This window comes from Dasypus novemcinctus, chromosome 23, assembly GCF_030445035.2.
Source record: "Dasypus novemcinctus isolate mDasNov1 chromosome 23, mDasNov1.1.hap2, whole genome shotgun sequence".
In the NCBI taxonomy this organism is placed as follows: Eukaryota; Metazoa; Chordata; class Mammalia; order Cingulata; family Dasypodidae; genus Dasypus; species Dasypus novemcinctus.
The window spans coordinates 72060451-72074704 of record NC_080695.1 but is presented as its reverse complement, the minus strand read 5'-3'; the positions used below and the strand labels follow the sequence as shown (position 1 = coordinate 72074704).

General features: G+C 65.8%; 1 protein-coding gene across 1 annotated transcript; it reads right to left on the bottom strand.

Annotated features, from left to right (window-relative positions):
• Positions 1-7289: 7289 nt before the first annotated feature.
• On the bottom strand, positions 7290-12685 carry HS3ST6 (heparan sulfate-glucosamine 3-sulfotransferase 6). The gene is made up of 2 exons (XM_023589048.3): positions 12294-12685; positions 7290-8373 (listed from the first exon to the last, which is right to left on the bottom strand). Exons 1-2 carry the CDS (start codon positions 12683-12685, stop codon positions 7758-7760), a joined length of 1008 nt encoding a protein of 335 aa, XP_023444816.2. The 3' UTR covers positions 7290-7757.
• Positions 12686-14254: the final 1569 nt, after the last annotated feature.

Genomic DNA, 14254 nt, shown 5'->3' with positions numbered 1-14254 from the left:
TCAGGGGCAGCGGAGAAACGGAATCAGAGGAGAGAGAGGTAAGGGGGAGGCCAGGAGGGGTGTGGTGGAGAGACCCCCGGGCCTAACCGACCTCGCCCGTCTTCCTTCCCCCGTGCCTGGGGCATCTGCCCACCCCGGCAGGCAGCCTGTGCCAACCCGGAGCCATCAGGGCCTTCCACCACTCACTGCAGACCGTGCCAGCAGAGGGACACACACGGGACAGCTAGAGAGAGCGGCCGTGGCCGGCGCTCACCTGGGCGCCGCCTGTGTGCGTGGAGCTGCCTGGCACCATGTGCTCAGCTCTTCCCCCTGCACCTGCGGTGACGTCACTGGGGGCGCGACACTGGCCTTGGCAGGAGGATTTACACCAGGGAAACTGGCAGACTCTGCAGGTCAAGGCTTTTCCCCCCCCCAAGAGCCGATGGTTGGCATCGACTGGCCCGGCCAGTCCTCTCTGGTGCCTGGTCGTGGGCGGGGGTAGGTGGCGGCGGTTCTCCTCCTGCCAACCTGGGAAGCGGGTACAACCAGGGGCCCCCAGCCAGCAGGGCAGGGATTCCTGCAAGGGCCTCCCAGGGGAAGCAAGAGGGTCATCACCGAGGCGCAGAGGGTTGTCGTCAGCTTTTGCTTTTTATATTATTACTATTATTGGAATAATGAAAATGATCTAATAATGAGTGATGAGTGCACAACTATGTGATTAGAAGAAATACCATTAATTGTACACTTTGGACGGATTGTATGCTTTATTAATATGTATCGAAAAAGTTGATTAAAAAACAAACAAGGAAGCAGGTGTTGCTCAGTGGTTTGAGTGTCTGCTTCACGTGTACAAGGTCCCAGGTCCGGGAAACGGACTTGGCCCAGTGGTTAGGACGTCCGTCTACCACATGGGAGGTCCATGGTTCGAACCCCGGGCCTCCTTGACCCGTGTGGAGCTGGCCCATGCGCAGTGCTGATGCCCTGCCACGCAGGGGTGTCCCCCACGTAGGGGAGCCCCACGCGCAAGGAGTGCACCCTGTAAGGAGAGCCGCCCAGCGTGAAAGAAAGTGCAGCCTGCCCAGGAATGGCGCCACACACAGGGAGAGCTGACACAAGATGTCGCAACAAAAAGAGACAAATTTCTGTGCCGCTGACAACAGAAGCAGACAAAGAAACAGGACGCAGCAAATAGACACAGAGAACAGACAACCGGGGGGGAAGGGGAGGAGAAATAAATAAATAATGATAATAATTTTTAAAAAAACAGAAAAAAGCTAAGTATTAAAAGAAAAAAAAAGTCCCAGGTCCAATTCCTGGCACCTCCTTAAAAAAAAAAAAAAAAGGTTGACTGGTTGGTTTAATAAGAATTTTCTGTTAAAAATGACCATGGGGGAAAACATCAAAATTGCTGGACTGCCTACAGCACTTTACAGCTCAGTGCTGTGTCGTCCTAAGCCCCGGGGGAAACGGGCCCCGCACACTCTCTGGTGCTCAGGCTTCTAGCAGTCGCGGTCCAGCCCTGCGCTGCTCAGCCCTCTGTCACCCCGCTGCCCTGCTGCTCCAACCCACCTCCAGCAGGGACCCCTGAGGGGCCCACCCAGCATCCGCACCCCTGCCCGGCAACCCCAGGAATGGCCAGTGGAGCCTGTTCGGGTTGGGGCGCCCCCAGAGCACCTCGGAGGGTGAGTGGAAAGGAAGGCTGCACGTGGCACCGCAGCGGGACCAGGCCTGTGGGATCGGGTCCCGCCAGTGCAGCCCCTCTGGTTGAGCCTCGGCCCGGCCGTGGGTCCAGGGCCATCGCCACCCACACCGCGCGGGGATGCACGCGCTTGCTCAAGTTCACAGCCATCGGCCAGAGCTGCCGGCCCCTGCCCAGGGCTCCGCGGGATCAGGGTCTCGGGCAGGGCTTTCTAAGCAGCAGGACCCATGGGGGAGAGACGGGATAGGCGTCAGGGTTGAGAGAGGTGCAGGTGTAGGTGTAGGTGTGCATGTAGGTACAGGTGCAGGTGAGATATAGGTGTAGGTGCAGGTATAGGGGTATGTGCAGATATAGGTGTAGGTGTAGATACAGGTAGAGGTGTAGATATGGTATAGATACAGGTATAGGTGTGTAAGTGAAGACAGAGGTGTAGGTGTAGATATAGGTATAGGTACAGGTGTAGGTATAGATATAGGTACAGTGTAGATGCAAATATAGGTGTGAGCGTAGGTACAGGTATAGGTGTGGATATAGATATGGATGTAGATACAGGTGTAGATGTAGATAAAGGGTGCAGGTATAGACACAGGTGTAGGTATAGATACAGGTACAGGTGTAGGGTAGATGTAGGTATAGGTATAGCTGTAGGCATAGACACAGGTGTAGGTGTAGATACAGGTATAGGTGTGTAAGTGAAGACAGGTGTAGGTGTAGATATAGGTATAGGTACAGGTGTAGGTATAGATATAGGTACAGTGTAGGTGCAGATATAGGTGTGAGCGTAGGTACAGGTATAGGTGTGGATATAGATATGGATGTAGATACAGGTGTAGATGTAGATAAAGGGTGCAGGTACAGACACAGGTGTAGGTGTAGCTACAGGTACAGGTGTAGGGTAGATGTAGGTATAGGTATAGCTGTAGGCATACACACAGGTGTAGGTGTAGATACAGGTATAGGTACAGGTGTAGGTATAGATACAGGTACAGTGTAGGTGCAGATATAGGTGTGAGTGTAGGTACAGGTATAGGTGTGGATATAGATAGGGATGTAGACACAGGTGTAGGTGTAGATACAGGTATAGGTACAGGTGTAGGTATAGATACAGGTACAGTGTAGGTGCAGATATAGGTGTGAGTGTAGGTACAGGTATAGGTGTGGATATAGATAGGGATGTAGATACAGGTGCAGGTGTAGATACAGGTGCAGGTGTAGGGTAGATGTAAGTATAGGTATAGCTGCAGGCATAGACACAGGTGTAGGTGTAGGCACAGGTGTAGATACAGGGCAGGTGTAGATACAGGTGCAGGTATAGATACAGGTGTAGTTATAGATACAGGTACAGGTGTAGGGTAGATGTAGGTATAGGTATAGCTGTAGGCATACACACAGGTGTAGGTGTAGATACAGGTATAGGTGTGTAAGTGAAGACAGGTGTAGGTGTAGATATAGGTATAGGTACAGGTGTAGGTATAGATATAGGTACAGTGTAGGTGCAGATATAGGTGTGAGTGTAGGTACAGGTATAGGTGTGGATATAGATAGGGATGTAGATACAGGTGCAGGTGTAGATACAGGTACAGGTGTAGGGTAGATGTAAGTATAGGTATAGCTGCAGGCATAGACACAGGTGTAGGTGTAGGCACAGGTGTAGATACAGGGCAGGTGCAGGTTCTTCCTGTCCATGAAGCCCCTTCCCAGCGTCCCTGAGGTGTGTGTCTGGTTGGACAGCCAGGTGCTGTGGCCCAGCCAAGGGGACACACAGGGTGGCCATCAGGCTGCTGTCCCTGAGCAGGAGCCCAGATGAGCTCCACAGAACCAGTCAGCTCCGGAAGGTTCTGGAACTTTAAGTAGGTACATATTTTTATGGTTACTGCGCCCACCCAGCACCCTTCCTCCCCCGTGTGATGCCACCTTTCCCTCCTCTACATCCGGCCCCACCCTGTGCTGGGGACGTTCCACCTGGCCGCCCGCATGGCCTCAGCCACCTGCCTGCTCACCTGTCTGGAGCCCTTACAGGCCCCTGCAGTTCTGAGTGTCCCACGAAGCCCCCGGGGGACACACACTGTGGTGGAACGGAGCAAGGCTGAGGTGCCCCCACCTCCCAGGCAGTGGCGGGGGGGCCTGGACCCCGTGGCCGCCGTGGCAGAGCCCCAAGCCACGCCCCACCAGGCCCTGCCGCAAAGCCCACCTGGAGCCGCGCCCCTTGGCACCCCCATCCAGCCGGTGGAGCCGATGGGTGAAAGGGTGCAGTGAGTCAGGTGAGCCACGGGCCGGGGGGTAGCTGCCCGGCCTGTGCCACGGATGCGTGCCCAGCCCAGGGTGTCGCCGGCCCTTGGTCCCAAATGTCCCAGGAGCCGAGTTCGCGTCCGAAGCGAGGCTGGTCGGCCCGGGCGCGGCAGCTGGCTCCGAAGGGCACAGCCCCCAGGGCAAGCGCCAGGCCGGCTGGGACCTGGGGTCTCCACGGCCAGGCAGAGCTGTGAGAAAGGACGAGCTTGGGCCCGTCTCTGGAGAGAAGGCTAAGAACCAGCCTTCCGAAGCCCCAGGCTGCTCCCCGAGCTGAGCGTTGCGGCGGCCCGGGGGGCCCGGGCACACCCTCCAGGCTGCCGGGGAGCCACATCTGCCCCAGCAGCAGCTCCTCCCACCCCCGCCGCCGTTGCACATGCCCCTGCCTTCCCCCGGCCCCCTACTCGGAGGCCCCCCAGCCCAGGGAGCCAGTGGAGACCCATCTGCAGCCCCCGGGGATGGGGCAGCCCACGCCGGCCTTCCAGCCGCCCGCTCCCGGGGCCTGGTCAGGCCCTCCCCTCAGCCCGATGGGCCACCTGACCCTCCTCCGGCCTGTGACAGGCTGGCGCCCCCCGTGCTCCCTCCTGCGAGCTTCTGCCCCCAGAGCAGAGAGCAAAAGGGCGGCCTCAGGAGCCCGCGGGGCCCAGCACCCCAGGCCCCGGCCGGGGTGGGCAACCCCTCAGGCCTCTGGCACCAGCCCTGTGCGCCCTGGGCCAACCTCGGCGGGCGCTCCCTGCAGGAGTCCCGGGCGGGGAGAGGACAGGTGCCCCACTCCACAAAACCAGAAGGCCCCCAGTCGTTGATCCTCTTTCTCCCCACTTCCGGCCCAGATGGGGTAACAGGGCCTGGAATTACCCCCTGCGGAATCCAGGGAGCAGCTAGACAGAACACACGTGGCAATAGCTCTGGGGGGCGCCTCCAGCCACCGGGCAGGGAGGGGGACAAGCTGATCCTGCACTGGAGGGGGTGGAGAGACCCCCAGCGAGCACACAGCACCCCTGGCCAGGCCCCCTTCTCCCAGCCCCAGGAGAGGGCCGGCAGAGGGGGGCAGGGCAGGGCACCCCGCAGGCCCGGATGGGGCTGATGGCAGCGAGCGAGGAGGTGGGGGGCGAGCCGCCGGCACTTCCTGAGCCCCCGCTAGAATGGGGGTGCACGACGGAAAAGCAACTACGGGACCAGCTCGGCATTGGGGTCCCCACGGGGACAGGCGGGGCTCAGGTTTGGGGCGCCCTCTGCAGGCGGCGGCAGGGAGGCCCAAGCTGGGGGAAGTCCCCAGGGGAAGCAGCTTCTCCCCAGGCCCTTCCAAGCCCCCTCCCAGACTCCCAAGCTGTGAGGGTCGCCCCCCCTCGCCCCGCCCCCTCCGCCTGGCCGGGGGAGGGGTCCTGGCCCCTCTTCTCCACTCCGTGGAACAGGAAGAGGGTAATTGAACCAGCACTTCTTGCCCCATCTGGAACATTCCAACATGGAAAACGCGTGGAGCAGCTGGGGAAGCAATTACGGACTTTAATGAAAGGCGGGTGACTGTCCCAGGAAGCCCCGCCCGTCGCGGCGGCAGGCCCCGCCCCATCACGGCGGCAGGCCCCGCCTCTGCCCTAGCTGGGCTCTGGGGCACAGAGGGCGCCGCCGCAAGGGGCAGTGGGGTCGGGCTGCGTCCCCTGGGTCTGGGGGAGCACGTGTACCCGCCCCTCCACCCCGGCTCCCACAGTCCGCCTCCGGGCCCTGCGCTTTGCCACCAAAGCCAGGCAAACAGCGGCTCCCGCTCTGCGGAAAGGTGGTTGTGGCATGGGAGCGCACGGGACAGCCGAGAGGGGGAGCTTGGCTGCCCCCTGCCACCCCGCCACAGCCCGCACCTTCCGCCCAGCGTTCCAGGCACAGGGAGCGGCAGCGCCAGGGCAGGGAGCGGGGAGAGCCTGGCAGGTGGAGGCTGAACGGGGCCAGCGTGGCCCGAACGCGGGGACAGCCCGGACGCCCTGGAGCCTGCAGTCGGGCCTCGCTCCATTCAAGAGCAAGGGCGGGAGGACAGAGCGTTGTAAAGTAACACCGTCCGGTCACTCTGGGGACACCCCTCTGGTGGCCGCGGAGGACTGCTAGAGGAACACGGTACCTGGCAAGGATGGAGGCTCCGCCACGGCCGAGATGGTAGACAAGGGTAGTGCCCGGGAGGACAGAAAAGGAGGAGAAATGTGCCTGGACCGGCCAGCAACCAGGCCAGGGGCCAGGGGCCGGGGGCAACCTGGGCAGGCTGCCAGGCCGAGCACTGCAGAAGGGCAGCGGCGGGCCTCGAAGGCGCCCTGCAGGCGAGCTGCCCGGCGGCAGGGTCCCCGAGCGGGGCTGCCCTCCTCGCTGCCGGTGCTTCTAACTGGGCCCTCTCCCTTCTGCCCGTGGCCGGGGTCGGGAGGTGGCCGTGGGTCCGTCTCGCTCACGCCTGCCCACCAGCTCCCCTGAGAGTGCTAGGAGGGGGCCGGGAAGCAGCTCACAGCTGACCTGTGGGGGCAGGAGAGGGGACCAAAGCCTCGGCCCAGGGCCTGGGGCCGGCCCTGCGGGTCACGGTCAGGGCGGCCAGTGGGCAGCAGGCCCGCAGCACTGTGACCAGGAGCAGGTGGGAGTCACTCCCGGGAGGGCACAGAAACCCAGGGCTGGGGTGGACCGAGCGCCCCAGCAGGCCCGGAGCCCTGGCCTGCCTTGGCTGGCAGCAGAGCGGGCTGCTGGGCACAGGCGGGCACAGGCAGGCAGCCGGGCAGAGGCGGGCAGCTGGGCTGCTGGGCACAGGCGGGCAAAGGCGGACAGCCAGGCGCTGCTTCCAGCGCGTCAACTCAGGAGGAGCGGCTAGAAGGCAGCTGAAGTGGGGCAGGGGCAGAGCTCCGCCAGGAACTGCGCGCCCCCTCCCCTCGCGCTCCCTGTGGGGCAGTCCCACGAGACTTCGGGAGGGGGTGTCCACTGGGTGCCAGGACAAGGACCCCGCCCAGCTGGACAGACCTGGCCTTCAATCCTACTTCGCTCGCCCCCCGGGCCCAATCTCCTCATCCAGCAGATGGGGACAAAGCACTCTGCAGCCAGGGCCGCGCTGAGAGGAGAGCCCGAGGGGCCCTCCAGAGTCCCCGGGCTGAGCTGTGTGTCCCTGGGCCAGCACCAACCCTCTCTGTGCCTCACCGCTCAGCCCACAGCAGTGGAGGCATCCAGGACGGATTCTGCAGGGCGCCTGGCGAGCATGAGCGAGCGCCCTGCGATGCCAGCTGGCAGTCACTTTCCCCCAGCAGACCACCCGCCCTCAAGGTCACATGCAAGCACACCGACCCCACCTTTCTTTTTTTTTTAATTTATTCATATTTATTTATCCCCCACCACCACCCCCATTGTCTGCTCTGTCCACTCGCTGTGTGTTCTTCTGTGTCCTCTTGCACCCTTGGTGGCACCGGGAATCTGTGTCTCTTTTTTGTTGTGTCATCTTGCTACATCAGCTCCCTGTGCGTGCGGCGCCACTCCTGGGCAGGCTGTGCTTTTTTCGTGCAGGGTGGCTCTCCTTGCGGGGCACGCTCCTTGCATGTGGGGCTCCCCTACGTGGCACGGCACTCCTTGTGTCCATCAGCACTGCGCATGGGCCAGCTCACCACATGGGTCAGGAGGCCTGGGGTTTGAACCGTGGACCTCCCATATGGTAGACAGATGCTCTATCAGTTAAGCCACGTCCGCTCCCCCCACCTTTATTTCTTAAATATCTCCGTCCACCCCACGTGCACGAGCAGCCTGCCCGGGCCGGGCATGCAGACGTCAGCGGTGCTCGCCGCCGGCCGGGTCAGTCCCAGCCGAAGTCCTGGCCGGTCATCTGGTAGAACCTGCGGTTGAAGGGCCGGTAGAAGTCCCGCAGGCGCCGAACCACGGCCTGGGGCACGCGGGGGTGGGGCCTGCCCTTGGACTTGCCCAGGCAGCGGGGGCGGCCGCGGCCAGGCGCCTTCTTGAGGCAGGGGAAGCCCTTGGTGGCGTTGAAGTAGAAGTGCTTGTCGGTGACGACCCGCCGGAGGCCCAGGAAGTCCTGCACGTGGCCCACCTCCCCGGCCGGGTCGCTGACCAGGCGCTCGCCGCTGACGAACAGGAAGCGCGACAGGGGGAAGTAGCGCAGCCAGCCGTCCAGGTGCAGGGCGTAGAGGCCGATGCGCACGGCGCTCCAGGCCGTGTCCACGGGGCCCAGGCCGCGGCGGAAGGCCAGCGTGCGGAAGCTGGGCAGGCCGGGCGTCTTGGAGAGCATCTGGGCGTAATCGGAGATGGCCCGCGTCACGGGGTCCCGCACCACCACGATCAGCTTCGTGGCTGGGGACATGCCATGGATGCGGCGCGGGGCCTCGCGCGTCACGAAGTAGCTCGGGGTCTTCTCCAGGGTGATCTGCCCTTCGAGGGTACGCGGCATCAGGCCCCTGCGTGGAGGGGGTGACAGGGAGCTCGGGGTAGAGGCCAGCCGACCCCCAGGACCCTCCCGCGCTGGACCTGTCCCCGGGCTTTCTCCAGGGCCCTCCTCCCCGTGGCCCACCCCCCCACCATGTGCTTGGGGCAGCCCAGGGTGGGGGGCCGCCGTGCAGACCACCCCTGCTCTTTGCTGCTGTAGGAATAACAGGGTGCTGGTGCCTGGAGGGGCCCAAGATCCCCCAGCCCCTAAGTCGCAGCAACCCCGCCCACCTGCCGTCACAATGTCCCCCAAGACCCAGCGCGTGCGTAAGGCCGGCCAGGACTTGCCATCGTCCCCACCCCAGGCCGCTGCGCTACGATTACGCAAAGTCACGCTTCTACTAAGTGGCTGGTGGCAGCCCCTAAACCAGGCCTGTAATTATCGACAGGTGTCGCCAACGCAGTGCAGCCCCTTCCCAGCATGCCCTTCCACCTTGGATCACTGCCCTGCGCCGCCCGACTCAGAATGCCAGGAGGCCCCGGCAGAGCCCCATGCGCCCGGGGAGCCCGCCAAGGTGCCAGGATCCGGCCCCCCGCGCAGAACCTCGAGGCTGAACCTAGGCCCCATGGTACCAGGGCCACGGTGACTGGGGACCACAGCCCCTGACCTGCACCTGCCAGCCAGGTAGCTCGGGGCCAGGTGGGCAGGGCGGGGCCAGGTGGGCAGGGTGCCGGGCCAGCTGAGCAAACAGCTCCAGGGACGGAGGGCGGCTGGGAACTAGGTCAAGCACGCGGAGGCGCCCAGACCTGCCCCAGGGTGGGGCATGGTGCCCAGCAGCCCCCAGGACTGGCCCCTGCCAGCCAGGCTGGCACCCCGGGCAGGGCAAAGCCCTGGCTCCACCCGCCCAGGGCTCCCAGTCCTACTCGGACCCCACGAGACGCTGGCCAGGCTGGACCTGCGGGCCCATGCGTGACGCTGGGAGCATAGGAGGCGGACGGAGGCCTGCGCAGGCTCCCGGCACATCCCGGGGCCCCACGGACATAGGGGCAGCGTGGACTGGAGCCTGCCTCACCCCTCGGGACAGCCCCAGGCAGAGCAGCCGACAGGAGTCCCAAGGACATGCTGCTCCAACACTCGGACAGCGGCCCGTGGGCGGGTGGGCACATGTGGGTCAGAGAGGGGCTGGCGCAGCTCCAACTTCTGAGGTCCAAGGCTGCAGCCTGGAGTGGCCGGCTCGGGGCGGGGGGGGAACGGACGGACTGCCAGCCCTTGGCAGACATCCCCTTCCCTCCTTTCACCCCCACCTCCTCCGGGAAGCCCACCTCATTTCTCTCAGGGCCCTCCCCTCGCATCTTCGGCACACCCGCTCCCCCTGTGTTCCCTGCTCCAGGCACCCAGTGCCCGCCAGGAGCCCACTCTCGTTCCTCCCCTTTGCCCCTTGGCTCCCGCCTCGGGACCCTCTTAAAACCCCAGAGGTAAAGGGGCGCAGCAGAGAGAACAAGGTGGGGGGAGGGGTGTCTCGAGGGCCCCCTGCCCAGGGTGGGGGCTGGGAACAGGCCGAGGGGGAGCAGGCTTTACAGCCCACCCGTGCAGGGACAAGCCGAGGCTGTGGAGATGGGGGGTTTGGGAGGGCGGAGGGGAGGGAGAAAGGAAGAGGGCTCTGACCCCCCAGGCAAACATCTGAGTCCTTCAGCCCCACCCCCCGGGCCCACCCCACATGCTCTGCAGTTCCCTGCGGCCCCCTCAGCTCCCCCACCCACCATCCCACACCTCTCCTGGGCCCGGGGAAAGCAGCAGGAACTAGTTACTGGGCTTACCCCAAAGCCAGAAAGCGCTCGGGGTGGGGTGGGGGCGGGGCATCCCCGCACAGCCACAAGGAGCCTCCGCAGGGCTGGGGGGCTGAGCCCGCAGGAGCCCTGCCCACAGCCCGTCCCTCTGCCACATCTTCAGGCCCCCAGGGACCAAGGGGGCAGCCTACTGCACCCCTCGGCCTCCAAAACACTGTAGAAAGTAAGTCCAACCCCCCGAACATAGCCCGCCCGGAAAGCTCCTGGAAGTGATGCGTGAGTGAGTGGACTCACTAAGTATCTAAGTTTGGGGGCATCTGGGGGCCATGGTGCTTGCGATGGGAAGGGCAAAGCATGGCCCGTGGAGGTGGGAAAGTTTGGCCCAGGGCCACCTGCAGAGACCACGGTAGGGAGGCGGCCACTGCCTAGAATGGGGCTGCTCACTACTCCCCCCATTCCCAGGGAGCCCCAGCTGCTGCTCCCCCATTCCCCTGTCTCTGACCCCCCAGGACAGGGCTCTGCACCCTCTGGGGACTCAACCCAGGGTCCCAAGAACAGATAATGCTGCCAGGCCACGCCTACCCTGCAAGCTGGGCATCCTCCTTACAGCTGGGGAAACCGAGGCAGGGGTGGGTGTCTCCAGAGGCTGACCGCAGGCTGGTGGCCATAAGGACTGACAGCCACCGTGAGCGCCCGCCCCATGCCTGCACGTGCCAGTCCCCTTGAAGGGCTCAGACGCACACCCAGCAGCTCAGCGGGTGGAGCTTGCCACGCTCTGACCAGCCAGGGAGGGGCAGCGCCGGCCAGCCCCAAGGACAGCTCCAGCCTGATGAGGCCGAGGCCCCCTGGGGGGTGGAGGCAGCTGGGACCTGCCTGCTCTGGCACCTCCCGCCCACCCCCCCACCATGCCCCCCGGAGGAAGTAAACCGCCTCCTCTCTACCAGGGTTATCCACCCCTGCCCCCTCCCATCCAGCTTGCCCACGCCCCCGAGACCTCCTCCCCACTGCCTCCAGGCAGCTCGTCCTCCGGGACCATCAGAGCCAAACCCTGTGATCAGGGGCCTGGCGGGCCCTCGGCACCCCCGCTCCCGGAGGACATTTTAGGGTTTGGGCCCTGCATGAGCCCCCCCCCCACCCCCCAGCCTGTACGCCCTCGAGAGCCCGGCTCCTGCCCCTTCCCGCCTCTCCAGAGGGCTCTGGATGCCTTCCTAAGGCCGGGGGCGGGGGCGGGGTGAGAGTCTGCTGGGCGGGCTGAAGTCAGACTCATCTCCCCCCACTTGCTTGGCACTGGGGGACAGCAGCAACTGGGTGGAGACCCCTGTTTTCACTGGGTGTCGTCCCCCCCTGCTTCCCTCCAAAGGGACCCGTGGTTTTAATGGAAAAGGCCAATGGAGGGGGGAAGAAGCCTGGGAACCGAGAACTGGGCGCCTGGAGGTCGGGAGTCGGTCCTGCCCCCCGCACCCCGTCCTCCTCCAGGTCCCACCCCTCTAATTCACCAGGTGGCCTGGAGCAGCTCTGGTCCTCTCTGCCCCAAGTTCCGAGCGAGGGAGAGCTGCTGGGGTCGGGCGTTCCCCCTCTGTGGACACCCCACCCCGGCAGGAGGAGACAGGAGTGGGACAGGCTGCGCGGCCAGGGCGGGGTGCAGCCCGCATTCCACTGCACCCCAAGGCCGGGGTGCTGGGAGGGCGCAGGCAGCTCCGGAGCCCCAGGCCTGATGTCTGGGCCCCCCTCCCCGCCCCCGGCGCTGTCTCAAAGGCCGCGGCTTCTTCCCGACCCGCACAGGGCTGCGTGGCCGCGGGAGGCAGGACGCTTTCCAGAGGCGCAGGAACCCGGCAGCCGCCGGAGAGTGACTGGCCTGCGCCGGGAAGGGCACGCCCCGAGTGCGCCCGGTCCCGGGCCGGGCACCAAGCATTTCCAACGTCCCCCCTCCCCCCGCCGCTCCCCCGTCAGCACCCGCAAACCGGGTCTTACCGAGGCCCCTGGGCACCAGAGTTTTCCTGGAGTTTTCAAAGTTTCGGGGACCCCCGGCCGGAGACCACCCTCCTTCCCGTAAAGCCCGCTGCGGAAGGCCGCGTCCGGGGATCAAGGCTCGGCCCACCCCCCGGGCGGGTCTCCTCCCGCGGCCCCCGCCCCGCCCAGCCCCCGCGCCCCCGCGCGCGCTCACCGGTACCAGGCGAGGCCGCGCTCGTAGCACCTGTCGAAGAAGTGGGGCTCGGGGCCGAGCGCGCGGACGTCGGGGTGCAGCCGCAGGAACTCGAGCAGCGCGCGCGTGCCGCCCTTCTTCACGCCCACGATGAGCGCCTGCGGGAAGCGCCGCCGGCCCGGGCCGCTGGCCACCGGCAGGCGGGCGGCGCGGGGCGGCGGCGCGGGCGCGGGGGCCGGCGCGGGCGCGCGGGGGCCTGGCGGGCAGCGGCGGGGGCCGGCGCCCAGGCAGTAGGCGCCGAGCACGAGCGCGGCCAGCAGCAGGGGCGCGCGGGGCGCCCGCAGCGCGCCCCCGCGCCCCGGCCCGCCGGCCCCCGGCCCGGCCCCCGCGCCCTGCCCGCCGCTACCTGCCATGGGGACGCGCCGCGCCCGGGGCCCGGAGCCGGGGCCGCAGGCGGGCGCGCATCCCGGCCCGCGCCGCGCTCAGCCCGCCGGCGCCCGGCTTCTGCTCCGCGCCGCGCTGTCCCGCCGCGGGGGAGCGGGCGAGGGGCGTGGCCGGGCCGCCCCGCTCCGCGACCCGCCCCGGGGCCCGCCCCGCCTGGACGGCCCGCCCCCGGCCGGGCCCCTTCCCCGCCGGGCCACGCCGGCACCCGCGGACGCCGCGGCGCGACACGGAGCTGCGGGGGCGCCCGGACACACCTGCTCGCTGGCCCTGGGCTCCGGCCCGCTCGGCTCTGGCGTCTTCACCTCTGCGCGGGGAGTGGCCGGCGGCGCGCAGGACCGAGCCTCGGCCCCGCAGGAGCGGGAGCCTCCCCGCCGGGCCAGGTGGGCCCCTGGCCTGCGAAGGGAGACGCGGGCCGGCCCGCACTCCGATGTGCGGTGGAAGCTCCCAGGAATCTTTGGGAAAATCCTGGGCGGGAATGGAGGAGCGGGCGCGTCTCGCACTCGCCTTGCCACGGGGTCATAGCCTCGTGTCGGGGTCACAGCCCTGCGACGGAGATAGCCCTAACCCAGTGTGGTCACCATTTTAGAGCAGGGGGGGAAACTGAGGCTCCCAGAGGGAGGGCCACTGGCCAGCTGCACGTTCAGACCTGGTCTCCCGTGCCCCTGACCGGCCCCTTGGGGTCAGTGACCCAGGCGGGGAGTGAGGATTCAGGGGGGCCTGCTCTGGGGACCTGGGAGAAGCCCGGGTCCCATCCGCCAGGCTCCCCCCGAGGGCCAGTGAGTGCAGGCTTCAAGTGCAGCTCCTGGGACCTCCTGGAGGGCGTGGCCCGAGAGCCCGCCCAGATCCCCGCGGCAGAGGTGGGACGGGAGCCGGGTCCCCGCTGCCCACGGCGGGCGCCTGGCTGCCAGGGCTCACCCCCAAGGCCCGGCCCCTCTCCCCAGCCCTGGCTTCCTCTAGGTAGTGAGTCTTTGCCGGGCCTAATTGCACAGGGCACGTCCCCAAAGCCAGGCGCCCCTGAGGACCAGGCTTTCGTGACCCACCGAGATTCCCAGAGCTTCCACCCAAGAGCAAGCCTGAAGGGGGCCACCGGGGTGAGGCCCCCAACCTGGCCCCAGGTGCAGGGCTGCACCTGCTTGTCAGGACAAGCCTAGTTTGGCACAGCTGTGCCGGTAACATGCTGGCACCCGTAGGGTCACAGGAAGTTCTTCTTCTGGTCTAGCCTAAAACGGGATTTGTTCAGGACAGACTGGTTCTCCTTAGAGCCCTCCTGGAGGTGGTCCCACCCATCCTGCAGCACCCACCCACAGCCTTAGCAGCCGTCATTCTTGGGGCTCCAAATCCCAAGTTTCCTGATTCCTGGCCGGCTGCGTCCGCCCTGCCCGCGGCCATCCTCGTCTCCACTGCCAGCTCTGCCGGCCGTTCCCCCACCAGGAAGGCCTTCCCCTTAAGAACTTGGGTGCTGAGCCCCACCCCACCCCCACCCACCCTCTGACTCTCAGGTGAGGGGTGGGTGCAATTCTGGGGACCCCGGGATGGCA

Excerpts from the sequence above, each read along its gene's own strand:
- HS3ST6 (XM_023589048.3), bottom strand. The coding sequence starts at position 12,685 with ATGGCAGGTAGCGGCGGGCAGGGCGCGGGGGCCGGGCCGGGGGCCGGC. Across the intron at positions 8,374-12,293 it reads CGCGGCCTCGCCTGGTACCG|GGGCCTGATGCCGCGTACCC; the intron begins GTGAGCGCGCGC and ends CCCTCCACGCAG.